This window comes from Phascolarctos cinereus, unplaced genomic scaffold (assembly GCF_003287225.1).
Source record: "Phascolarctos cinereus isolate Bilbo 61053 unplaced genomic scaffold, phaCin_HiC Scaffold_3;HRSCAF=262, whole genome shotgun sequence".
NCBI lineage: Eukaryota > Metazoa > Chordata > Mammalia > Diprotodontia > Phascolarctidae > Phascolarctos > Phascolarctos cinereus.
In genome coordinates this window covers 46,924,299-46,949,843 of record NW_027555736.1, presented here as the reverse complement: position 1 = coordinate 46,949,843, position 25,545 = coordinate 46,924,299, and the positions used below count along the sequence as shown (strand labels likewise).

General features: G+C 46.0%; 1 protein-coding gene across 3 annotated transcripts in view; it reads left to right on the top strand.

Moving 5' to 3' along the window:
• Window positions 1–25,545, top strand: part of STRA6 (signaling receptor and transporter of retinol STRA6) — a 77,757-nt gene that overhangs the window by 49,393 nt on the left and 2,819 nt on the right. For all 3 annotated transcript variants that reach the window (XM_078150802.1, XM_020994695.2, XM_020994696.2), the window contains 9 exons: window positions 8,608–8,675; window positions 9,127–9,203; window positions 10,443–10,504; window positions 12,308–12,470; window positions 16,648–16,723; window positions 19,600–19,733; window positions 22,564–22,681; window positions 22,855–22,956; window positions 24,485–24,648. In XM_078150802.1, the coding sequence (XP_078006928.1) occupies window positions 8,608–8,675; window positions 9,127–9,203; window positions 10,443–10,504; window positions 12,308–12,470; window positions 16,648–16,723; window positions 19,600–19,733; window positions 22,564–22,681; window positions 22,855–22,956; window positions 24,485–24,648 (964 nt within the window). The remainder of the gene's footprint in view (window positions 1–8,607; window positions 8,676–9,126; window positions 9,204–10,442; window positions 10,505–12,307; window positions 12,471–16,647; window positions 16,724–19,599; window positions 19,734–22,563; window positions 22,682–22,854; window positions 22,957–24,484; window positions 24,649–25,545) is intronic.

Below are 25,545 nucleotides of genomic sequence, written 5' to 3'. Positions count from 1 at the left end.
GGTCTTTTGGCTTTGTGGGGCAGCTAGGCAGCACCAGGTCTGGAGCCAGAAAGACTCATTTTCCTGAGTTCAAATCTGACCTCAGACACTTAGTAGCTGTGTGACCCTGGGCAAGTCACTTCACCCTATGTGCCTCAGTCTCCTCATCTGTAAAATGAGCTGGAGAAGGACATAGCAAACTAACTACTCCAGTATCTTTGCCAAGGAAACCCCAAACGGGGTCACGGGGAGTCAGACACGACTAAGACTATTAGACAACAGCTTACCCAGGGTCACACAGCTAGTAAGTGTCTGAGGCCGGATTTGAACTCACAAAGATGAGTCTTCCTGACTCCAAGCCCGGTGCTTTATCCATTGCGTCACTTGACTAATACTGACTCACTTCTTTCTCTTTAACAGTTGACATCTGTGCAGCTTTTTAAATTCTGTGACGTAGATTGCTTAACCTCTCTGACACCCAGTTTCTGACCCCAAGGCCTGGCCCTTGGGTCCCTTGTCTGCCTGAGCCTTGCTCCCTGACCTGGGACTTCTCATCCCTGGGTAACTCCCACCATCCTATTTCTCCGCTCCTGCTACCGGGCTGCTGCAGAAAGTCCCATAATGGGCTGATTTCATTCATGACACATTCATGGTACCTGACCTCAGCTGGGCCTTCCCGCTGTTCCCCAATCCTTCCATTCTGCCCTTATCGATCGCCTATCTTGCTCCCCACAGACACAATTCCAAATGCTTTTCTTCTCTCCTCCCCACCCCCACACTCACCGGGGAGGACCACGTTTCCCCCTTTCCTCTTCAAACCCAGGATCAAGGTTACCCAGTGTGAGATCCCTCTGCCCTCTTCTCCTCCCTCCCTTTAGTCTCAGATAAAGAGGGGTCCCCATTCTTCACTCTGTATTCTATTCTCTCTCTTTCCCTCCAAGAACTTGCCACACTCAGCATCCTTACTTTCTCATTCATCTCTCTTACCAATGGTTCTTTTCCATCTGTCCACAATCATTCAGGCCTCCTCAGTCCTTAAAAAAATCCTTCCCTTGATCCTTGCCCCCCATCCAGGTATGCCCTCATGCCCCTCTTGCTCGTCACTGTTACACTTGAAAAGGCTGTTTAGAGTAGCTGTCTCCCCTCTCTCACTCTCCATTTCCCCTTCACACTCTCGTAATTATGCTTCTGCCCGGATTGCTACCTTCGAGCTCCCTAATGACCCGATCACTAAATCCAGTGGATTCTTTCTTTTTCCTCCTCAGCAGCCTTTGACACTTTGGACCGCCCCTGCCCACTGGGCTTCAGAGCCATCACATGTTCTCAGCTCTCCAACCTGACCGATCCTTCTCTGTCTCCTTAGTTGACTTCTCACCCTCATCCCATTCTCTTCACATAAGCATACCCTAAGTTCGTCCTTGGCCACCTGGCCTTCCCTCACAATTTTTTCTATTTACAATGGCGGCAATGGCCACCTTTATGCGTTTCCATGCCTGTATCCTCAGCCCTGGCCTTTCTCCTGAGCTGCAGACCCATGTCTCCATCCGGATGATGTCCTGGTATCTCAAACCTGACATGCCTAAAACAGCTTATCTTCCCCTTAGACCTACTTCTACTGCCAGAGGCAGCCAGTGGTGCAGTAGGTAGACCACTGGGCCTGGAGTCTGGAAGACCTGAGTTTGAATCCGGCTTTAGATATTTAGTAACCATATGGCCCTGGGTAAGTCACTAACCCTCTGTCTGCCTCAGTTTACTCTAAAATGGGGATAATGATAGCACCTACCTCTCAGGGTTACTGTGAGGACCAAATGAGGTAATATTTGTAAAAAGCACTTAGCACAGGACCTGGCACACAGTAGCTGCCATGCAAATGCTTACTCCCTTCTTCCTCCTTTTAATGACTATCTTTGGCACTGCTGTTCGTCAGTCTCCGTGGGAATATCTTTGACTCTTCTTCCTCCCTCATGTTTCATGTGTCCTAAGTTGCTGGGTCCTATCAATCACCCATCTGCAATAATTCCAGCATTTTCTTCCTCTTTTCTATCTCCTCTGTCAATACTCTAGTGCAGGACCTCATGGACCCCTCCTTGGACTGTTGGGATACTCCTCTTGTAGGATTTTCTGCCTCTCTTTTTCTGCCCCCTCCAATCGATCATCCCTCCTTCCATTGCCAGAATAACCTCTCATGCATAGCTCTAGTTATGTCACTCTCCTGCTCAAAAGCCTTCTGTAGCTTCCCATGACCTACCACATGGTCCACACACTTCTGCCTAGCATTCAAGACCCATCACATTCTGGCATCACCTCATCTTTCCACCTCGTAGAATTTTCTTCTGTGTACTCTATACCTTGGCTAAACTAGATTCTTTTTTGCCCTCCAGACACATCCTGTGCTTTCCCTGGTCTGTCCTTTACTAGTGATGTAAACTTGGGCAAGGATTTTGCTTTCTCTGTACCTCAGTTTCTTCATTTGTAAAAAAAAAAAAGGAGGAGGGATTTTACAGTCGTACAATTCATGGTAGAGCCAAAACTAGACCCTGGGAATCCTGACTTCCATGCCAGTAATCCTTTCACTGTCCATGAAGTGGATGCCCACAATGACAACATTGTGACAGGGCTGTACTCTACTTCAGTCCTCCTTCCGAGGAAAGGGGATGGCCAGAGGTATCTGCTCAGTTTTATGTCTTTCAGGGAGAGGAAAAGCAACTTTACTAAAGACACACTCACAGCCTTCCTGGGACATTACTGAGATGGGAGACTCAGACACTTACTAGCTGTGTGACCTTGGGCAAGTCTCTTCACCCTGTTTGTCTTGGTTTCCTCATCTATAAAATGAACTGGAGAAAGAAATGGCAAACCACTCCAGTAGCTTTGCAAAGAAAACCCCAAATGAGGTCATAGAGTTGGCCTTGAAAATTAGGTGGCTAGGGGGAAGCTAGGTGGCACTAGGTGGCACAGTGGATAGAGCACTGGCCCTGGAGTCAGGAGGACCTGAGTTCAAATCTGGCCTCAGATGCAACTGGCTGTGTGACCCTGGGCAAGTCACTTAACCGCATTGCCTAGCCAAAAAAATAAAAAGAAAAAAGCAAAAGAAAATTAGGTGATGGAGTCCTGGACTTGGAGTTAGGAAGGTCTGAGTTGAAATATTGCCTCAGATACTTACTAGCTGTGTGACCTTGGACAAAATCATTAACCTCAGTTTCTTCATCTGTAAAATGGGGATAATAATAGCACCTATCACACAGAGTTGCTTTGAGGATAAGGTTAAGACTGCTGGACTTTCAAACTGTTTCCCAATTTGGACTACCTTTCACTATATTTATAAAGGGCTTTGCAAACCATAAAGTACTCTGTAAATGCTAGCTGTTACTATTATTATTATTATTGTTGCTGCTGTTTTTGTTGTTATTATTACTACCCCCTCTCAGCCTCAGTTTCTCTTCCGTAAAATGAAAGGGTTTGGACCAGGTGATCCCTGGGGTCCCTAGAAGCTTTAACAGTCTGGGGTTCTAGATCAAGCTTTGACTGTATGGAGCCACCATCTTTGAGAATGGAGAGGAGCTGACCCCTAGACCATGCAAAGCCATTCTGTAATTCAATTCCAGTCAAGTCAGCTAGCAACCTCCCATTTTTGCTAGGCCCTGTGCTCAGGGCTGGGAATGACAAAGACCAAAACAGAAAGCCCTGCCCTCAGAGACAACCTGTATAAAGACAATAAACACAAAGTGTAGGTGAAATAAAAGATAATTTCCTGGGGACAGCGAGGATTGCACCAACAACGAAGGTGGAGAGGGAAATCGGGAAAGGCTTCTTGAAGGAGATGGTGTTTTGAGCTGAGCCTTGAAGGGAATTAGTTATTCCAAGAGGTGAATGTGAGGCAAGACAACAGTCTGGGTAGGTACAAAGACTTGCAGGAAGGATATGGATTGTTGTCTGCAGAGGAAAACAAGAAGACTGGTTTGTCCAGCTACAGAGTTTGTGCATCAGTCAATTAACACACATTTTTAAAGTAGCTACTCTTCTCCAGGGGCAACTAGGTACGTAGCACAGTGCATAGAGCGCCAGGTCTGGAGTGGGGAACACTCATCTCCCTGAGTTCAAATCTGGCCTCAGATACTTACTAGCTGTGTGGCCCTGGGCAAGTCACTTAACCCTGTTTGCCTCCCTTTCCTCATCTGTAAAATGAGATGGAGGAGGAAATGGCAAACCACTCCAGCATCTCTGCCAAGAAAACCCCACACGGAGTCACAAAGAGTCAGACACAACTGGAAAACGACTGAACGAAACATTCAGAAACGACTGAACAACAATACTGTTCACCAGATACTATGCTAGATGCTGGAGATAGAAAAGCAAAAATGAAACGGTCCCTGTCCTCGAGGAATTTATATAAAGAGAAATAACATGTAATTAAATAATACATAAAGAGAAACAGGTACATAATAATAATATGTAATATGTTTTAAGTAACATAATAAAGAGAAATAATACATAATAATACATAATAATACGTAATTAAAGATAGATGGAACCAGAGAGTGAAGAGCTTTAAATGCTAAACGGATGAATTTCTATTTTATCCTGGAGACAGTTGGGAGATAATGAAGCTTCTTGAGCAGGGAGGTGACAAGGTCAGACCTATGCCCATCAACTAGGCACCTTTGGGGAGAGACTGCATACAGCACAGACCAGTTTGGAGTCTACTGCATTAGTCTAAGCCTGAAATGATGAGGGTCTGAACTGGGTGGTGGCTGAGAGCAGAGAGTGAGGGATGGAAAAAAGAGATGTCTAGGAGGCAGAACAGACAAGAACTGGGATGCTGCTGGGGTGTGAGGGAGGGGAGTAAGGGAGCACAGAGAGCAGAGGATGATTCTAAGGTGGTACTGGAGGTGACTGGAGGAGGGAGGTGGAACTGGGTGTCCTGGGCATGTCCTCTTTTGAGGCTTCTAAACCATATGGAGATGAACCATCTCTCTCTAGGGCTTTCTTCTGGAAGTTCTTTTTTTGTGCTCTAGAGAGAATATGAGGACTCCTTATCTCTTCTCTTTCTTCATTTACTTCCCCTCCAGATCCAGAAGGCAAAGAAAATCCTCACTTATATAAACCCCTTAGTGCAAGAGGATTCAGTCCCTTAATCAGGCCCATATTAACAGGACCTGACCCTGCACTATGGGAATGAGGGAGTTAGGGGAGGTAAGGGTACATTTAGGGTTATGGCAATAACTGTATAATCTCATGTGTTTGTTTCCTGATTTGGGGGCAAAGGAGCCAGGCCAGACCGAGGAGGGCACCCACCCTGTGGGCTCCAGGCACTTCCCAACAGCAAAAGTTCTGAAGGGGATTTTGCCAAATGCTCTTAGCCTGGTGTTTTCGCCTGGCCCCAGTGGAGATGCTCCAGGCCAAGAGCAGGAGGCCCGGAGTGACCCCATTGCCCAACTCTCTGCTCCAGCTACTGAGTCCTTCGGCTAGATGTGGCCTCCCATAGGAGGCTGACTCACCTTCATCCCAGCAGCCTTGGCCTTCACGCTCATGGCAGGAAGGGGGTGGATGAAGAACAGAGGCAGGCAGGACTTGAAATAGATACCAAGAAGAAATCTGGCAGCCAATGCTGTTGAATGTGTAGCTGTTGGCCAGGGGTGGCCTGTCCTGGGGTAGAGTCCCTTGTAAAAGGGACTCACAAAAAAAGGTCACCCAGTTTGAGCAGAATCTCAGCATAAAGACAGGGGAGGGAGCAGATAACATCTAGAGGTCAACATTTGTTAGTCATGAAAACACCTTGTTTGTCATGAATTCAAATTATTTTTTGTACTTGAAAAGAATAAAAGATTAAGACTGGTGGACTTTCAAAACAATTTCCTAATCTGGACTACCTTTCCCTCACCAGCTTGTTAAATGAATGAACCTTGACCAAATCAATCAATCAATTAAGTACCAGCTTCATGCCAGGTACTGCTAGGTTCTGAGGATACAAAAGCAAAGTAAAGACAGTTCCTCTCCCCAAGGAACTCATACAGTGATAGGGGAGACAATACGCAAAGAACTGTGTATAAGCGAGATATATACAGGATAAATTGGGGGGAACCTCCAGGGGGGAGACACAAAAGATTAAGGAAGACTGAGAAAGACTCTTTGGAGAAAGTGGGATTTTAGCTGGGACTCAAAGGAAGTCAGGGAAGCCAGGAGGTAGAGACGAGAAAGAAGAAAGTTCCAGGCATTGGAGACAGTTGGTGAAAATACTCTGAATCAGGATATGGGGTGGCTTGTTCAAGAAACAGCTAAGAATCCAGGGTCACTGGGTGCATAGAGCTTGAGAAGGGGAATAAGGTGTAAGAAGACTGGACACATCCACAGGAACTGGTGATGAGGGGCTTTAAAAGCCAAATGAATATTTGATCCTGGGGGGGATTGAATGGAATAGGGGTGGGGAGGAGTGATATGGTCAAATGTGTCTTTTATGATAATAGGCAATACTCTTTGAAATATCTATGATAATGATAAAAATAATCTGTGGTTGTTTGGGTCCAGATCTATTACATCATTGCTGTATGCAACTCCCTGAATAGAAAAATCCCTCTATTAATAAAGCTAGGCAATCTCTCTATAATTTGTAGTTTTACTCTTTTTTTGGGGGGGGGTGGCTAGGCAATGGGGTTAAGTGACTTGCCCAGGGTCACACAGTTAGTGCATGTTATGTGTCTGAGGCTGGATTTGAACTTAGGTTTTCCTGACTCCAGAACTGGTGCTCTATCCACTTCGCCACCTACCTGTCCCCAGGTTGTAGTTTTAAAGGCTTGCCTAGGGCACCGAAGGGTTAAGTGACCTGCTCATTTACCCATAGCTATTCTTTGTCCAAAGTAGGCTTTGAATTCAGGTTTTCCTGAGGCCAAGGCTGGTCCTCTATCCACCAAGCTGCTTTTCCCATTGTAATAATCGACATTGGGATATAGCCCTTTAACATCTGCAAAGGTTCACAGGCATTATCTAGTAATCTTCCCAGCCATCCTGAGAAGTAGGTGTTTTTATCCCCATTTTCAGATGAAGAAACTGAGGCTTACAGAAATCCAGTTATTTGTTCCTGGTCGTACATAGGTATGGGAAGCAGTGTTTGAACTGAGATCTTCCTGACTCCACAACCAGCACTCTGTCCACTAAGCTGAACTACCTCTGGGTCCTTCCCCAATACGTCCCAGGTTCCCTGGTCTCACCAGCACAGTCTCTTTCCTCAGATGTAGATCACTTGTTCCCCCCTTAGTAACAGCTATTCCAAGTTGGGGCTGGAGAATGTTCGTCAGCTGGTGTCCAACCTTCTGGGAATGAACCCTGTCCTTATGTTTCTGAAGCTGGTCCTCAGATGGCAGTTCTGTTGAGGGTCTGTCCCAGAAGCCTTTCCAGCTAGGGAGCCCCAGTGAGAGCCTGGCCTTTGATGATGCAGTCATCAAGAGCCCAAGATCACTTCTGGATTCTAAAAAGGTGTGGGAAGTATTGGCTGTGAAATCCTAGGCTCTGGGTTCAAATCCTAGCTCTATCACTTTCTGCCTCTGACACCTTGTTGTGAGTCACTTCAAATCATCAGTGATCTCAGCTGGGGTCAGGAGAGGTTCAGGTTGGGATCAGGAAGTGGAGAGGGAGATGGAAGAGAGTGTAGGCAGAGGAGGCAGTGCTAGCTTGGGTGGGGACGGAGCTTCTGCCAAGCCAAGGGTCCCCACCTAAGGCCCAGCAACAGGTGGTCAATTCCATCAGACTTGAGAGTCCCAAAGAGGGAACTATATTTTTCCATCACATTGGGAGCTCCCTGAAGGAAGAGACTGAGGCCTTAGTTTCCATATATGTAAAAGGATGTGATGAGAGTAGATGAATACTAAAGCTGTTTCCAGTTCTAAATCCTTTGCTCTCTGAAGGACAACAACATTCTATACCGCTCCATGGGCCACTAGTTGGCAGTGTACAGAGTGCCAGGCTTGGAGTCAGGAAGACTCATCTTTCTGAGTTCAAACCTGGCCTCAGACACTTACTAGCTGTGTGACTCTGGACAAGTCACTTTACCCTGTCTGCCTTGGTTTCCTTATCTGTAAAATGAGCTGGAGAAGGAAATGGCAAACCACTTCAGTATCTTTGCCAAAAAAAAAAAACCCAAATGGGGTTACAGAGAGTTGGAAATGACTGAAAAAAAACCCAAATATCTATGATTTACCAATCCTTTTCATCACAATGACAATTATTATGCCCATCTCTCCTATGAGAAAATTGAGGCCAAATGACTTGACCATGGCTGAGCAGCTAGTAAATGAACCTGGTCTTGAACCCAAGAAATCGATCATTCTTTCGATGATGCCCCACTAGAGAGTGTAAAGAAATCATGAGGGGCAGCTAGGTGGTGCAGTGGATAGAACTCCGGCCTTGGAATCAGGAGGACCCGAGTTCAAATCTGTCCTCAGACACGTGATGCTTACTAGCTGTGTGACCCTGGGCAAGTCACTTAACCCTGATTGCCTCACCAAAAAAAAAAAAAGAAGTAATGACATGATTTTTGAAAATTTCAAAGCTCATCATAGTAAGGACATTTAGCCTTTTGGTACCCAGCAAGCCATTGCATGTTATGTCCCTTTTCTTTCTGTGCTCTTTCTGCAGGTGGTGGAGGAAAGCTATTATGGAGACTACCTCAGGCACGTCCTCAGTGGGAAGAGGTCAAAAGGCAGGTGGGGAGTCTACACCTTCAGTTATCCCCTCCTTAATCTCAGCTGGGATCACTAGAGGCCTGGGTGGAGAAGCTGGGAGAGTGGGCGGCTCGGAGGGCTGTGCTAGTCCGAGTAGGGACAGAGCTTCTGTCCCGAGTAAGTTAGGGTTTCCACCTAGGATCTAAAGAGGACCTTTCTACTCCGTTAGATTTGGTGTGTATATGTGGATGTGGGGGGAGCCTAAAGAGAGGGCTGTGTCTCCCCCATCGTAGCAAGAGCTCCCTGAAGGAAGGGACTGAGCCTCTTCTTTCTCTCCCCAAAGAGTGCCCAATGCAGAGACTGGCATGTGGTCGCCACTCCACCAGTACTACTGATCACCAGCAGTGTACCCTGCCTGTCCCCTAGAATTGCTTCTTTTCTTAAAAAATTCATTTTGTGCCAAGCTGTCCTTGTCTGTGTTTCTCATTTCCAGCTTCACAGTGACCAATCCAAACTTTGCCTCCCGGGTTTTGTTCTGTTTCCTCTCTTACATCTACATTCCACAGCGAGGTACTGCATGACTGGGGGGAGGTTGGCCGATGGTACCTGGAGGACTCTTGTTGGCTGGTTTCTTCCCCACCCCCACTCTGCTTTCAGCCTCAAGAAGCCATCTGTTTTGGCTTTCTCAGGGAAGCCATCTGGGAATGAGCTGCTACTATGTTAGACATGGGCATTACCCAGTCTTCCTTAATGGCTCCCCCAACCCTTCCCAGCCACCCCCTCCAAATCATGGGGAGCTTCCTCCAACCCCCAGATCGGATCTGAGTGTTGCTAATACAGAAGGGAGGTCAGCACAGGCAATTTAAATGGGGGGTGGTGGTGGCAGTATGGGGAGTGAATGGTCATCCAGATTCTTGGTTTCTTCTTTTACTTAGTCAACAAACATTTATGAAGTGTTTGCTGTATGCAGAGCTCCATGGGAGATGATTAAGAGAGACAGTTTGATAAGATATAGACCTAGGCCCTGGAGGTTAAGAGATAATAATACAGATAGATCATTTACTGTAGGAGTGTGTTTGTGTGTTGGGGGAAGGAGGGGTGATCAAGGAAGATTTCCTGGAAGAGTTGGGCTTTAAACATTGAGCAGGATTTCAGCAGGTAAATGGGGAGAGGAATTGCAGGCCGAGGGAAGTTCTAGAGATTCCCCTGTGGTTCTTGGCTTTGAGCCTCAGTTGTCCAGTCAGAGCAGAATAATAACCCTGCCTTCACCAGAGGGTAATGGATTTATAATGTGAGGGCTCATGGAAGGAAGGCCTCAAGATCTAGGAGACGTTCTAATGCTACTACCTTTCTCCTTTAGAGACCGATCAGTCTTGAAATAAGCTCCTCTCCCTCTGAGGGTCTTTCACAGAATCCTTTCCAACTTGGGAGCATGGGTCAGACCTCATGCTTCACTGATGTGGCCTTTAAGAATCCAAGGTCACATCCATGTCACTGTGAGACATTGGAGCAGAACTTCAGGTGAAAGGTGGCTGATTAAGGGTTAACATAAAGCATCAGAGGATCTAGATTTAAATCCTTTGTCTGCCGTTTCCTACCAATGTGACCTTGGCAACTTATTTCCTCTCTTTAGGCTAAAGAACATGGGCAGATTGATACAAGGGTTAGAGCCTGGTACTAGAGAGGCCGGAGGAGTGTATGGACACAACCTTTGGTCCCTAGGTTGAACCTGTGTGATCAGTGGATGGGTAGACCTCTGGGAATATCAAGTAGGCTCTGATCACTCTGCCCTTCCCTTTGGGATTGCAGGTTTCCGGCTTCCCCTGAAACTCATCCTCTCAGCTACCTTGGCAGCGATCACAATTTACCAGGTATGCCCCCTGCTCCCCCACCTTTATGCTGTCTTCTCATCTGTACCCCTTGTCCTTACTACCCCCATCCTGCTGCATTCCTTTACAAGGAGTCACCCCCCACTCCCCCGGTCCCCTAAGTAGATGACATTTTCCAGGTGGAAAGCGGCATGCATGGAGATGAGTCAGTACAAATTTCTATGAAATCAACCACAAGGATTGATTCCCCTGGGCACCATGACCTGAGTTCGTTCAGCTGTTTTGCATCATAAACTCAAACAATCACAGAACCTCAGAGTTAGGCCCCAACTCATAACTGACCAAAAATTCTGTCTCCAGGGGTGGGGAACCTGTGGCCCTCTAGGTCCTCAAGTGTGGCCCTTTGACTGAATCCAAACTTCACAGAACCCAGGTTCCCCACTCCTGGATGCCATCCCTGAGGAGAGGTCCTTCAGACGACCTCCAGTGAGGGCACAGCAACCATACCCTAGAGCAGTGCATTCAGCTTTGGGTGAGTAGGTTTTTAAGCAGGACAGGATGACCACTCATGGATCATGTTAAAGTGGGGATCCCTGTAGAGTTTGGGGGCCACTGCGCTTCCTCTCAACACTCAGATCCTGTGATTATTATTCTTGTTACGTTTAGCTTAAATCTGTCTTTGTGTAGTTCTGCCTTCCAGGGCCATACAAAATAAATTTCTGCCACATGAGATGATATTTGTAAAGTGCTTAACGTGTTGCCTGGCACATCATAGGTACTTAATTCTCTTCCCTCATGACAGCCCTTCAAATACTTGAAGACAGCTATGCAGTGAATAGAATATTGGCCTTGGAGTCAGAAGGATCTGAATCCAAATCCTATCTCAGACACTCTGGGCAAGTCAGAATCTTTCTCAGCCTCAGTTTCCTCACCTCTAAAATGAGGATAATTATAGCTCCTACCTCTCAGGGTTATTGTGAGGAGCAAATGAGATCACCTACATGAACCTTACAGTGTTATATAAATGCCAGGAAGCTACCATAAGCCTCATGAGACTTCTCTTCTCCAGCCTAAATATCCCTTATTCCATCAATAGATCTCACATGGCATGGTCTCAAGGCCTTTCATTATGCTGTTTGCCCTCCAGCTCACTAATGCTTATCCTAAAAATATGGTGCCCAGCACTGAACATACTCTAGGTATGGTCTGACCAGGGTGAAGTGCACGTGCACCATCACCTCCCTCACTAGAAGCTTCCTAATTGCTCCTTAATCACTGGGGGGAGTTATCTTCTGCTCCTCTTTCCCCAGGGGAGGAGACAAAAAAGAACTCACAAAAATAGTATCATAATTCGTGCACATCTACTACAAAGAAAGAACAATTCATCCCAGCACTTAGTTTGCCCCCACAACAGACAGGCACTTCCCTAAATAGAATCCTCAAAAATCCCTTTACAGTCAGAGTCTTCTAATCTGGATTTTCTGAGGTCCAGATGGCCAATGTAAAGAAGTGAACAGTTGGCGGGTGTTAACGCTTTCAAATACTTGCAGTGATCTCCTCCAAAGATAAAAAAATTGCTTTCTGGTAGAAAGTTATACTGTATTTGGGGACCAACTTTCATGAACAGAGAAAGCCTTCTAATTAATCAATGGTTAACAATCAGCAGATTCTCCTTTTTTATTTCTAGCTAACAGTGTAGAGATCAACTTCTGGTTAGCCCAGAGGAGACGATTACAGATCATGGGTTGGTGGGGTTTGAATTAATGAGCTTTGACCATCCCATGAGACTCTTTCTATACAAAATTCTAGGAGCCAGACCAAGATAATGTTGTCATTGCTTCACAGGAGGCCCTGCTGTTCCTGGTGGCTTTTGTTCCCATCCTCCAAAAGGCCAGAGCAGGAATCACAGAAGAAGTCACCTACCTGCTGGCTGGCTTTGGGCTGGTCCTCTCAGAAGACAAGTTGGAGGTGATAGAGCTGGTGAAGTACTACCTGTGGGCTTTAGAAGGTGAGGCCACTGGGAAATTCCAGATGTGATGTTTAGGGTTGAAAGGGGAATCAGGGATTATCTTATTCATTCTCTTGTTTCAAGATGGGGCTGCGCTTGCATGCAGCACCATCATGAGGGCAATGGCCCTTCAGTTTTCAAAGACCACCAGAGAAAGTTTCCTACTCTCCCTCCCTCACCCCTTCCAATGGCATTGACTCACTCACCTAATGGAGCGTGTGTCTAAAGGATCAGGACCTGCTGATTACCTTGGAGCCAACCAAGGAAAAGACTGTTCCTCAATGTGGGATCCTATAGTACTCCTCATCCCTCCCTCCCTCCCTATGCTTTTTCCCCCTAAATGGCTTCCAGTCTCTTTCCACTTGCCCAGCCTCCTGCCTCACCCTGAATCCCTTGGGCTTTAGGAGGGTAGTGAGAATGGAGCGTGGCAGGCATGGCATTAGATGTAGCACAGATGGCATCTTTTAGAGGACAGGGGAGATTCCCCTAGGATTCTCCCAAGGAGTTAGAGCTACGGCAAAGAGAAGATGCAAGTGGAGGCTGATGTCACTAGTACTTCTGTTAGGAACCAGGAAGTGGGAACGGAGCTAACGTGTCCTGGATAAGCAGTTGGCTATGGTGAGAATGAGTGGCATTGGATGTAGATAAAAATGTCTGGACCAATTATATATAGCAGGAGGAATACAGCTACAGCTGCTAGTGTTGGAGGGCCTGGGTCTCTTTCCCCTTATGTCTTTATTGCGGAGTATTTATTCACAGCTGACTCTTTTGGTCTTGGGTTAAGGACTGTGCTCCTCTAGAGTAAGTGATGATGTAGCTCTGTTCCAGAACTTGTCTCAAGCTATCTAGCTGAACTCTCCAGAGAAGGGGTGCCTGAGGGCAGGCATCATCTATTTGGCACTAAGGGAGAAAAAGAAGAAAAGCCTTACGGTCCAAGAATGAAGGACCAACATTCAGTGATAACTCCACAAGACGGGGGAGGTGCTCAAGTTGATGGTGCCACACTACAGATGGCATGTGCGCTGCGATGCCAACTTGTGCTACAACACAGCAGATGGTATTTCATCTTAGTCACCTGACTTGTGGGGGCTTGGGCCAGGAGGAGAGACCCTACCGTAGCCCAACTGGAGGCTCCCATAGTCCATGTCCTCTGCAGTTAATGGCTTCCGTTATATCCTATCTACTAATGTAGATAGGAATAAAATGAATTTCCCATGTTGTAAATATTCTTCCTCTCCACTATTAATCCCACCCCCCCTCAAGAATCCCCTTCGCCTCCCAGACGCTGCATTGCTTCTTCTCTTCTCCCTTTCTCTCATCCTCCTCTCTGGTTTCCTGCCCTTTCTCCTGAACTGGCACATGACAGGTATTAATGCTAACCTGCCGTTTTCTACCAGGTGCATCGATCTATGGGGCCATGGCTTAGGATTACACTCAGGCTGATCCTTTATAAATACATCGCTATAGACTGAGTGTCCAAGGCAGGGAAGAACAATCACTTAGGTGAACTGCTTCTGGGTCCAAGGTTAGTTAGTTGTGATTGGTTTATCCCACTCCAAAGTGAAACCTCTCCTTCTTTCATCTCACCTCCTGTAGAAGAGAGAAAGGGAGGACTGGCCCATGCGGAGGGTCTAGTGAGGAGCTCAGTTTCCCAAGGAACTTGATTCCTTCCAAGTATAACCCTGCCCATTTGCCAAGAGAGTTTCCTCTGCTGTAAGCAAACCTTGCTAGCCTTTCAGCTCTCATGGCACTGAGACTTTGGCCTTTGAGCCAGGTTGGCTCCTTGGGATCAAAGGCCTGCGGTATTCATATTGCTGGTCATCTGTCTCATTTCTTCTGCTGTCACCACTCGCCTGGGTGTCCTGGCTCCAACATCCATTCCTAGCATCCGTGTTCTCTTCCCCACTTTGCAAACATACCAGACCACTAGTGGGCTTTTCCTAGGTTCATTCACAAAGGAAATGATGTATAAATTCAGACATAATCTAGAAAGCTGAGACAATCAGAGGTACATGGAAAAGAATGATCCTATAGTAACCTGTCCTGAACAGGTAGCTAAAAATTCCCTGAGCCCTCAGCCCTCTTTCAACCCCCATGATTGTCTAGACTTAATTTAGATGTCTTCTTCCCATGAGGCACAAAATGAAGATAATTCTTCTTCAGAACACTCTTCATCCCTTTGGGATTGGTCCCTCTGGATGCATTTCATAATGCCAGGCCAACTTTCAGCCAATTAAGAATCCTTTTAGTGACCAGGGAACTTTTTGACCTCCCACTCACACGTTCCTGTTTACCCATTACACTTAGGTAGTTTCCTCCAAGAAGACAGTTCAAATGACGTGCAACTTTGAGTTAAAGTCAGTCTATAAACCCAGGTTCTTCAGACAGCCCTCAAGGAACCCTGAGGACACCTGCCCTTCTTTACAAATACTTATGGTCTATCCCAATCATTTGACATGTAGCATGTCTGGCCTGGAAGTGCTGGTTATAATTTCTTGTGAGTTTTCTCTCCCATGCTAGACTAAACTTCTAAAGGGCAGAAACCATGACTTATTCCCCTTAGAGTTCTCCATAGCACCTACAACAGTACTTTGTATAGAATGGGGAGTGGACCTATGTTTTCTTTGACAAAGGGAATGCCAGGGTGAGGAGATTTCCTGTAGTAATGGAGGTTGGCATCTTCTTTGCAACCTGTAGGCAGTTGCCAAGAGAACTGAGGTCATGTGTCATGACCCAAGTCTTTCTGAAGGTTTTGAGGCCTTTCTCTATCCACTATACTACACTGACTTGCCTTGTAATATAGTAGTAAATATTTATTGTGCTTAATATATATATACCCAGATGTGTGTGTATGCACGCATGCGCGCGCGCACACACACACACACACACACACACACACACACACACAGACATGCACACATATTTGGGTATATATTCATTTATTAAGCACAAATATACAGTTTTGTTTGTGTATGCATGCATATGTGCATAAATACATATGCAGATATAGGTGATATAGATAAATAGAGATAAATATAAATTTAGATACCTATAGATGATATAGATACAGATACATATAGATAGATACAGGTATATCTGTATAGAGATTGAATACATATAGAGAAGGTCCATTTTTAGCTAGCATTTTCCACCTATAATTAAGATACGGGGGCTTCAATAAAGGGCCTTTATTAATAACAAACTTGGAAAATGTGTTTTCTCCTCTGTTGAAAATATTAGCTGATGTTTTATCTTTAGCCATCCCTCCTCTGGGTCCTTCCTCTACCCTTCTCTGTCCCTCTCATTTCCCATCTCTGTCCCTTCCTGTCTTTCTCATAAACATTGACTGAAACATTTCAAGACCCTGGACTTCCCAGGCAGGGAAATTCCTTCCACTGATACAGATGCCAGTGGCCCTTTTGACTTAATTGCTGCTCTCTGAGGGTTGTCATGCCTCCCCCTGCAACCACACTGAGGAGGAGAAGTTTCTTCAAATTTAGGTGGGTGGGCCCATCCACAGAGTCCACCCTTGAAGTCCCTCTGGCTTCACAGGCACTTGCCCCGGGTTGTACTTGGTGCTGGCTGGGCATTTGAGAACCAAGGTCACCTCAACACTGAGATGACCCATTGTATTAATGAAGGACAAAATTTATATATGACATATACATAATATAGATGTGTAAGCATCGTGTATATTCTAGAGAATGTTGTCTGTATAAGAGACTTGACTGCCCATCCTCATGTAGGGAGAGCCGTGACAAATAGTTGTATAGATTTAGATTTGAAAAATGTCTGTAAGGTTTGGTTTTTTGAGGGGTGGGAGGAGGAGGGTTGTTTGTTTGATTGTTACAACATCTTTCTTAGTTGCTTGGCTCAGCCAGATGCTAGAATGGATTGGCATCATTTGAGCATGTGCCAAGGAGGAGTGTCCTGGGATGGGGGAGCCAGGCATTTCGTTATGTATAATCCACAGACTGGATCCATATACTGGCAGTTGAGAGTTGATGGTGTTTCTGGTAATGGTCATCCCTAAACAAGGGACACCAAGCCTATGGCAGCCATTGCTCTGGAGACTGGTGTCGGAGAGAAAGCCTAACTTGGTGTCTGGGGGAGGTGTCACTCAGGTCACTGTCCTTTTGGTTCTGGCTGCTGACCCTCAGGCCCATTCTTTTTCCAGTGTGCTATGTCTCTGCCCTGGTCCTGTCCTGCTTACTCACCTTCCTCATGCTGACAAGATCAATGGTCACACACAGGTGAGTGTGGTATGGAGTATGGGAGAGGGAAGGGAAGGATCTAATTGGCCCATGGTACTGGCCCAAGGGAATGAGTGGTATAAGCTCCCTGACCTCCTGAGAGCTTAGAGGGAGGGGTGGGACAAGGGGAAAAGGGATGAACGTGGAGTCACAGAACTGGAGTGTGAATCTCTATCACTTACTGCCTGTGTGAGTCACTTAAACCTTTTTGTGCCTCAGTTTCTTCATCTGTAAAAATGAAGAGATTGGACTAAATGATCTCTAATTCCCTTCCAATTCCGAATCTATGATCTTACAATGCTGATAAGAACAGGAACTTAACAAGATAAATTGGAAATAATCACAGAGGGAAGGCATTCATATGAACAGTGATCAGGGGGACTTCCTAGAAAAGGCAGGTTGGTGAATTTTAGGAAGGATTTGAATACAGAGAGCACCAAGAGATTAGAAGCTGAAGGCAGGGAAGGGAGGAGAATAGAATGAGCAAAATGTACAGAGGTTTAAAAAAAGGCATGGCAGGTAGAGGGATCAGTGAGGTAGAGCTGTAACTAGGATGAGAGACAGGGGTTTTTCCCTAGGGCGTGGAAATGCATAGGGCACAAAACTTTATTACATGAACTCCTCCAATAGCATATAGTCCACTATAATAAATAATTTCCCCTCCCACTCAATTGAATTTGTTTTAATTACTTCTTGTATTAATTCATATCATAATTTATAAAGCTTATTTAATGGTAGGTTTCCTGTTGCTTGTCCCAGGTGCCACTGCTGCTAATTATTACTCTGCAGTGAGTAATAATGGCTGGAATGGAGAGTGCAGGTTAGAGGGAGGGGAGGTTGGAGAGGTAGGTCAGGACCAGATGTAGAGGGCCTTGAATGTCAGACAAAAGAACTGAGACTTGATTTGGACTTAGAGGGTGGCAGCTAAGTATATATGAGGAAGGTTACTGCGTCTACACATACAGGATGGATTACGGGGTAAAGACTGAGGCAGGAGACTTCATTGCAGCTACAGATAACATGCCACTTCTGGTTAGCCTCTTAGAATTGATGGCCCATAGGATTTGATCTGATTTTCTTCCTCCTCCTTGGCCTAGACCATCAGACTTCAGTCCCAGAGTCCGAATTGTAATCAGGAAGAGGCAATTAGGACTTTATTTCTAAGGTGCTGAAGTTTTGAGGGCCCTGACATTACCTGTGCTTTTTCAATAGGTAGAAACACCTGAATTCAGTAGTAATTTACTAGATAATTGGTTAAAATAGAAAGATAGCAGATGGAGGGCTTCCTCCCCTGAAAGGGATGACCCAGGGGAGTTCCTCTCCCGTCTGCCCCTTCCCTTTCTTTCCTCCAGGGATAGCTGAGGTCTCCAACCAGGGGGGTTTTGTGTCCCGAGGTCTCCCCGAAAAGATTTTTCTCCCTTCCTACTTAATTGAATTTGTCTTTTAAGAGTTTATTTGAGGGGTACCAAAACTGCTGGGAAACAACTTTGCTCAGATCTTTCCCATTTATGAAGGGGAAGTGTAGTACGATGGGAAGAACATCAGGCTTAGAGTCTTGGGTTCAAGTCTCAGCTCTGCTACTAACTAGTGATATAAGCCCAGTATAGCTCACCTCAATGTCTGTGAGTGAGAGCAGTCATAACTTCTGAGGGCAGCTAGTCCATAGAGCACTGGGGCTAGAGTCAGGAAGACCTGTGATTGAATTCTACTTAAGATACTCTCTGGGCAAGTCACTTAACTTCTGTTCGCCTTAGTTTCTCTATCTGTGAAATGGGGATGATATTAGTACCTGCCTCCCAGGGTTGTTGTGGGGATCAGATAAGAACAGAAGGCCCTCATCGCCTCATTCCTGGATGTTTGATGCAGATTGGTCTCCCTGCCTGGAGACTCCTTCACTGCAGTCTGCCTTCCACACAGATATCAAATGGACCTTCCTAAAGCACAAGTCTGACTGTGTCCCCATCCCCTATTCAATAAATCCCAGTGGCACCCTATTGCTTCCAGGAGCAAATAAAATTCTGTTTGGCATCCCGCACCCTTGACTACCTGGGTCCTTGCTAGACCTTGAGTCTTTTTATACCTCCTTCCCCTCTGAGTGCTCTGGAACCCAGTGACATCAGCCCCTTCCCTGGTCCCCCATTCCTCTGGAACCCAGCGACACCAGCCTCCTCCCTGGTCCTCCCTCTCTTGACTCTTCCTTTTATCCCCCTTCCCCCATGCCTGGAATGCTCTCTATCCTCATCTCCTCCCATCTTCCTTCCCTCCTTTAAGTCTAGGCTGTCTACAAGAAGCCTTTCCTGATTGCCCTTAATGCTAGCACCTTCCCCTGGGATTATTTCCAATTTTTCCTGCATGTATCTTGCAAACATTGTCGTTTAAACATTGTCTCCCTCATGGGACTGTGAGCTTCTTGAGGGCAGGGACTGTTTTTGCCTTTCTTTATGTCCCTAGACCTTAGCCCAATGCTTGACAAATAGTAAGTGCTTAATGATTGCTTGTTGACTCAACCTGTCATCTGTAAAGCGCTTTGCAAACTTCAAAGCACCACACAAATGCCTGATATTGCTGCTGCCTCCCTCACAACACCATTGGGAAAAAAACAATTTGTACAAAGCAAAGAACTTTTTGAATATAACTGATTATTATTCATAGAGGCCACCACTGCTTCTTTTGGGGATCCCAAGAGGGTGGCTTCCTGGGGGCATGGTAAGAGGGTATCTGGGAGCTCAGCAGAGGCTGTGGGCAGGACCCAGAATTAATACCCAGAAGTCTTCTCTTCTCACTGAGTCAGCCCAAGAGTGGGTGGGCTGAGGCCCTCTCCTGCTCCCCTTTCCCTGCCTCCCCTCCACCAGGTCCCCAATCTCTCTTCCCAACAGAGCTAACCTGAGGGCTCGGCATTGTGGTGCTGCTCCAGATGGAGGACCCAAGCCACAGAGGCAGGGTGTGAGTGCCACTGCCATCTTCTGCTGGATGAGCTTTTCAGGTTATCAAACAGCCTTCGTCTGCCTCGGTGAGCTGCCCCCTTCCTCCCTAGACTTCAAGCCTTCGAGCATCACTAAGTTCTTTCCCTAGAAGAGGAAGAAGGGAGAGAGGTCCATTAAATGCCCTATCAATGAGCTTTCTCACTTTCCCTCTCCCCATCCTGTGCCTAGCTCAATGCTAAACTCTACTGCAGGTGTGAAGATGCTCCCTGTCCTTTGAATCTTACATGGACAATTAGAAAACTTACCCTATAAGGCTAAGTGCCAAATAAGAAATAAAGATAATAGGGCTACCAAATGCCAAAGGAGAGAGGACTTCATGTAGGTAAGATTGATCATGGCAGGCTTTCTGAAGGAAGAGGGAGCAGAGCTTCAGGGCAAGCTGGGTGCAAGGGAGGGAGAGAGAAGGAATTTCAGGTGAGAGGGTTGGTGGTCGCCAAGGAGGAGATGAGGATGCTTCACAGGTATGCATTGTCTTAGAAGGGGCCCATCTGATACTAGGACTTGGTGGGTGGAAAACACCATGCGACAAGTCCAAGGGAGAGGAATATTTACAGTGTGGTCCAGCCACTATCCCCCTCCCTAAGCCCTAAGTTTAGCTTGTGTAAAGCCTGAGGGCTGCCTGCAATGGAACTCAGAGTACCAATGGTGGTAATAGAGAATGTGCTGTTGACATATACTGGCTGTGTGCCTTTGGGTACTCCAGGCAATTCTATATTTTACGGAAAAGGTATAGACCTGTACTTATGGATAATGTTCCTCACTAAGTGCTTCATACACCAAGCAAATTACTGGTCCACACCAGGCATAGGCATATGTATTTATACATATAGACCTGTATGGATTATACATGAATATACTTTCTTAAAATGATAGCCCTTTAAATGATATGTGTATGTTCTTATATCTGCAGCAACTATGTTCTGGCTCCTTTCCCAAGGCCTGGCAGGCTACATCCCCCACCTCCCCCTCACCCCTCAGGGTTATAGGGTACCCTGAGAAATTGGGGATATCTGTTTTTTCTATCAACTTTGGCTCAAACTGGCTTTGTTAGACACCAGTAACTGGTGTCCCAGCTCCATGGCAGCTAGGTGGTGCAATGTATAGAGCAGGAAGATCTGCATTCAAATTCGGCCTCAGACACTTACTAGCTTTGTGACCTTGGGCAAGTCACTTCCCTTCTGTCTGCCTCAGTTAACTCAACTGTAGAATGGGGATAACAATATCACCTACCTTGAAAGGTTGTTATGAGAATCAAAGAAGATAATATTTTTACAGCACTTAGCACCATGCCTGACCCATAGTAGGGACTATATAAATCCTTATTCTCTTTCCTTCCCCTCATTTAACCACTTAAAATCAATTAATTTTTTGCAAAATGATATTTACTCCAAAGATATTGAAAGAATAAACATAGAAGCATTTCCTTGAACACCTAGGTTGTGTATTACTTCATATCTGGGGGATTAATTTCAAAACTTAGCTCAGTTCCCATATAGCATGGATCCCACCAAGTTCATTCCAGATGTGGCATGACTTCCTGATGAATCCTCATCTCAGCTTCTGCTGGCCTAGGTAAAAGACTTTTTGTTCCTCAGGGACTCATTGCTGGGTTGGCTGCTGCACTCATCTTGGAACCCACGCTCTGGGGTACTTGAGTGCGCTCAATATGACCTTCCTAACTCACTAAATTGTGCCATGTCACTCCCTTCATTTAGAACAAGAGAAACAAAGGAAAAGGCCAAGGACCAAAGCCTCCTTCTTGGGCCCATGTGGCAGCATTGGGGAAAAGGTCCCAAGACTCTTTCACTACCTGCTGTAGGTGAAAGAGTCACCTAGATTCCCCAAGAGCGAGTGAGGCAAAGGAGGTGGCAGCTGAGACCAGCAGGACAGTTCTAAGTTCCAGCCCCAAGACCAGTTAGAAGAAAGGTCCTCTCAACCACATAGTCAACCATCCCTGCTAGTTATAGGATGTCTACACATGCTCCTGTCTCTCCAAGACACTTCCCTTACATCGGATTCATTATGGTTCTCCTAGAAGCAAGTGCTTAAGCAATCCTCTATGTGTGCACATATACATAGAGACAGAGAGAAAAATATATACAAATATATGTACTTTTTAAAGGACTCTAATTTAAAATATGTTAATATTTTATGTCTTTTAAGGGATGTCATTTAAAAGTTATATTTATGACACTTTTTTAAAGGGATATCATTTTAAATACATTTACATATATATGTATCTCATGTTTTTAAAGGGATCTCATTTTAAATATATTTGTATGTATAATACCTTTTTAAAGGGATCTCATTTTAAATAAATATATTAATATATCAATAATATATTAATATATAATAATACAACACAATTATATATATGAAAAAGTAACACCTTTCCAGGGGAGTTTGAAGAAGTTTGGGAAGGCAGCTACCAGAACATGTCACTACCCTGTGTGTGTGTGTGTGTATGTGTGTGTGTGTGTGTGTGTGTGTGTGTGTGTGTGTGTGTAGAGTTTAAAATACTTAGAGTGCTCTCACGCTCTTTGCCTCTATGGAGGTAAGTGACTGTTATCCCCAAAGGTGACTGCTGCTTCTTTGGGGAGCCCAAAGAGGCAGAGAGGTAACACTGGGAGGAGGGTAGAGCAGGGAGGGCTCTCCTGATGAGAAAACCAAGGCCCAGAGAGAGGACCCAGCTTGCCCAGCTAGACGGTGGCAGATCTGGGGACAGGGCTGGGCTTGCTCCTGCCTTTTTCATTTCTGCTGCACCTAGCAGGAGCCCTGAGTGTGGCTCGGCATGACTGGCCTCCAGTGCCTCAGTGGTCCCAGCCCAGCTGACTCTGCCTCTTTTTCCCCCTTCAGGGCTCTTCCTCCAGCAGGTCGTCTTCTTCCTTGGGTTTGTGGTTTTCACCTTTCTGGTCATCATACCCATCCTGTACAGCAGGAACCTCCTGCTCTTCCGTATGTTGGAGAGCATGTGGTGAGTGAGCAGACCGGACTGGGCTGGGCTGGCCTGGGGACCCGGGGGAAGCCAGGTCTGTTGCAGTCGTTGACTTGGCCCTTCCTGGCTTGGCCCCAAGATGACCCTGCATGGCACCTTTCCATTGGCCTTCCCCAGCCCTGGCTTTATCACTGTGGCTCCTTTCCATATAGGCCCTTCTGGCTCACTCTGGTGCTGGCTGTGATTGTGCAGAACCTTGCTGCTCGCTGGGCCTTCCTAGAGAGTCACCATGACCAGCGAGAGCTGACTAACAGGTGAGGAGGCCACACTTCTCTCTCTCTCATTCTCCCTGCCTCCCCCTTCCTCTCTCGGTCTTTCCCTCTCTGTGCCTTTCTTGATTTATCTGTCCTTTCTCCTCTCTGTCTGTCTCTCTGTCCGTCCCTCTCTCTTGAACTCTGCCATCTCTCCCTCTCTCCCTCCTTCAGTCTGTTCCTTCTCCCTCTACCTTTGCCCTGTCCCTCTAAGCTCCCCTTCCTCTCCTTTTGTCTATTTCAACAATCTTTATAGACAAGAAACATCTGAAAAGTAGACCCTTACAGAATGAAAAAGAGAGGCTGGAACAAAATTTATTATGTATCAGGTGAATAGAAAAAAAAAGCAGGACAAAATAGTATCAGACAAAGCAAAGCTATCTGTCCTTTCTCTATTCCTTTCTCTATCCTTCCCCTTCCCTCAGTTTCTCCCTCTTTCCTTATCCCATTCTTTCTGTCCATTTTTATCTGTCTCTTCCTTTTTATCCCTCCTTCTTTTCCTCTTTCTCTATCCCTCTCTCCCTTGGTCCCTCTGCCTCTCCTTTTAATTTTCCTTTCCTCCATCTCTCTCTCATTTTTCTTTGCCTTTCCTTTCTTTTTTATTTTTTGGATAATAAAAACTATAATTATATAAAATTTGTATGTATAATTTTATATGTAAATTTATATGTATAAATATAATTCCTTATATTTGTATGGCACTTTAGGGTTTTATCATGTGCCCTCATGTCTGTTATTGAGGGGGTAGGGAAAAGTAGACTGAATAAGGAGTTGAAAGACCTGGATTCTTGTGCTAGTCCTGCTACTCACTTCCTGAGAGATCTTATGCAAGGCATTTCTCTTTTCTGGGCTTCATTGCCACATCTGGAAAATGTGAGGGTTCAGCTCGATGATCCCTAAGGACCCTTGTAGTCTTAAGATTCTAGGACTATAGTCGTTTGCCCACTGAAGTAAGAAGGGTGGGTATAATTATATTGATTTTACAGATAAGGAAACTGAGGCCAGAGAAGTTAAGTGGCTGAGGAGTTTGGCCTTGATGTAGACCTTGTGTGAACAGGGTTACATGGGGAGAGAATGGGTCTCCTGATTCCCGTTCCAAGCTTTATTCTCTCTCCTGTGCTCTGTCTTTGTTCTCTCAGAAAGCCCGGTGCTCAGACAGGAGGATCCTTATTTGAATCTAGAATTGGTGCCTGCTTCCATGATAGAATGGAAAGGCCGTCCCCCTTATTCAGAAATATCTTCTCCACTTGTCATTCTTGATGCCTGAAATGTGCCCATGAGCTTCATTTTGGGTTTGGCGTTGTTCCCTCCAAGCTCCTTGATTACAGTGGGAGAGGGTGGCTCATCTCCCACCCCAGCCAGGGTGGACTTGTTAACTCCTTTTTTTGTGACAGGGTCAGTTGGAGCATTCTAGGGCCCCAGGGGTGGAGGCTGGCATAGACACACTTCTCTCTGCCTGCCATTTTGCCTTCCCGAGGGAAGGGAGGCAGGCCCCTTCTTCAGCTTTTCTCCTGTGTCCCCTCCCCATTAGGAAAGCTTTATATTCCATCACTTTCCTGCTCTTCCCCATTAATGTGCTGGTGGGCATCATAGTGGGCATCTGCAGGATGGCGATCTCCACCCTCTTCAACGTCATCCACTTCTGCCAGATGGACCTCAGCTTTCTCTGCCATGGTGTGGACACTTTGGACCCAGGTAAGGGCAGCCATGGGGATGAATTTGAGACCACTGGCTGCCCAAGTGGGGGAGGGGCACTGAGCCTGGCAGAGAGGTTGGATGGGGTGGAGGGAAAGGAAGAGACCTGAGCCTGCCACTGAGTCGAGTGCAGTCTGAAATAAATCCCTTCCCTTCTTGCAATTGTTTTCTCCTGCATGGACAGCCTGAAAGCCTTGGGGGATTGTATGTCTGTGTGCGTTTCATGTGTGGGTGGTTCGTGTGCACCCCTTGTCTGTGAGATGGATTGTCTGAGAGCACACCTTAATGGTCATTGTGCCCAAGCACCAAAATTGACAAAGGAGGAAACTGAGTCATAGAGAGGTTAAGCGACTTGCCTAGGGTCACGCAGCTAGCTACTATTTAAGGCAGGATTGGAATCCAGGTCTTCCTGACACCAAGTAAGTGCTCTGTTCCCTATTCCATGCTGTTTGTGAAAGAATTAGCCTGTGTACCCTCTCAGGATGTCGGTAGGCTGCAGAGAAGGCATCCTGTGTATGCATACACTTCCTATGTAGCGTTACTCACACTACATGTGAAAGGAGCCTCTGTACATGCTTCGTATGTACACACTGAGTGTGAGGCAGTACTGTGGTGATTGTGTGTGTGTGTGTGTATATCACAGAGACCAGAGAACTGGAGCTGGAGCCAGGAAGACCTAAGTTTGAATCCCACTTCAGTCACTTACCTTTTCTTTTCTCTTCTTTCTTTCTTTCTTTTTTTAACGGCAATTGGGGTTAAGTGACTTGCCCAGGGTCATACAGCTAGTAAGTGTCAAGTATTTGATCTGAGGCCAGGTTTGAACTCAGTTCCTCCTGACTCCAGACCCAGTGCTGTGTCCACTGCACCACCTGGCTATCCCAAAGGCGCTTACTAATT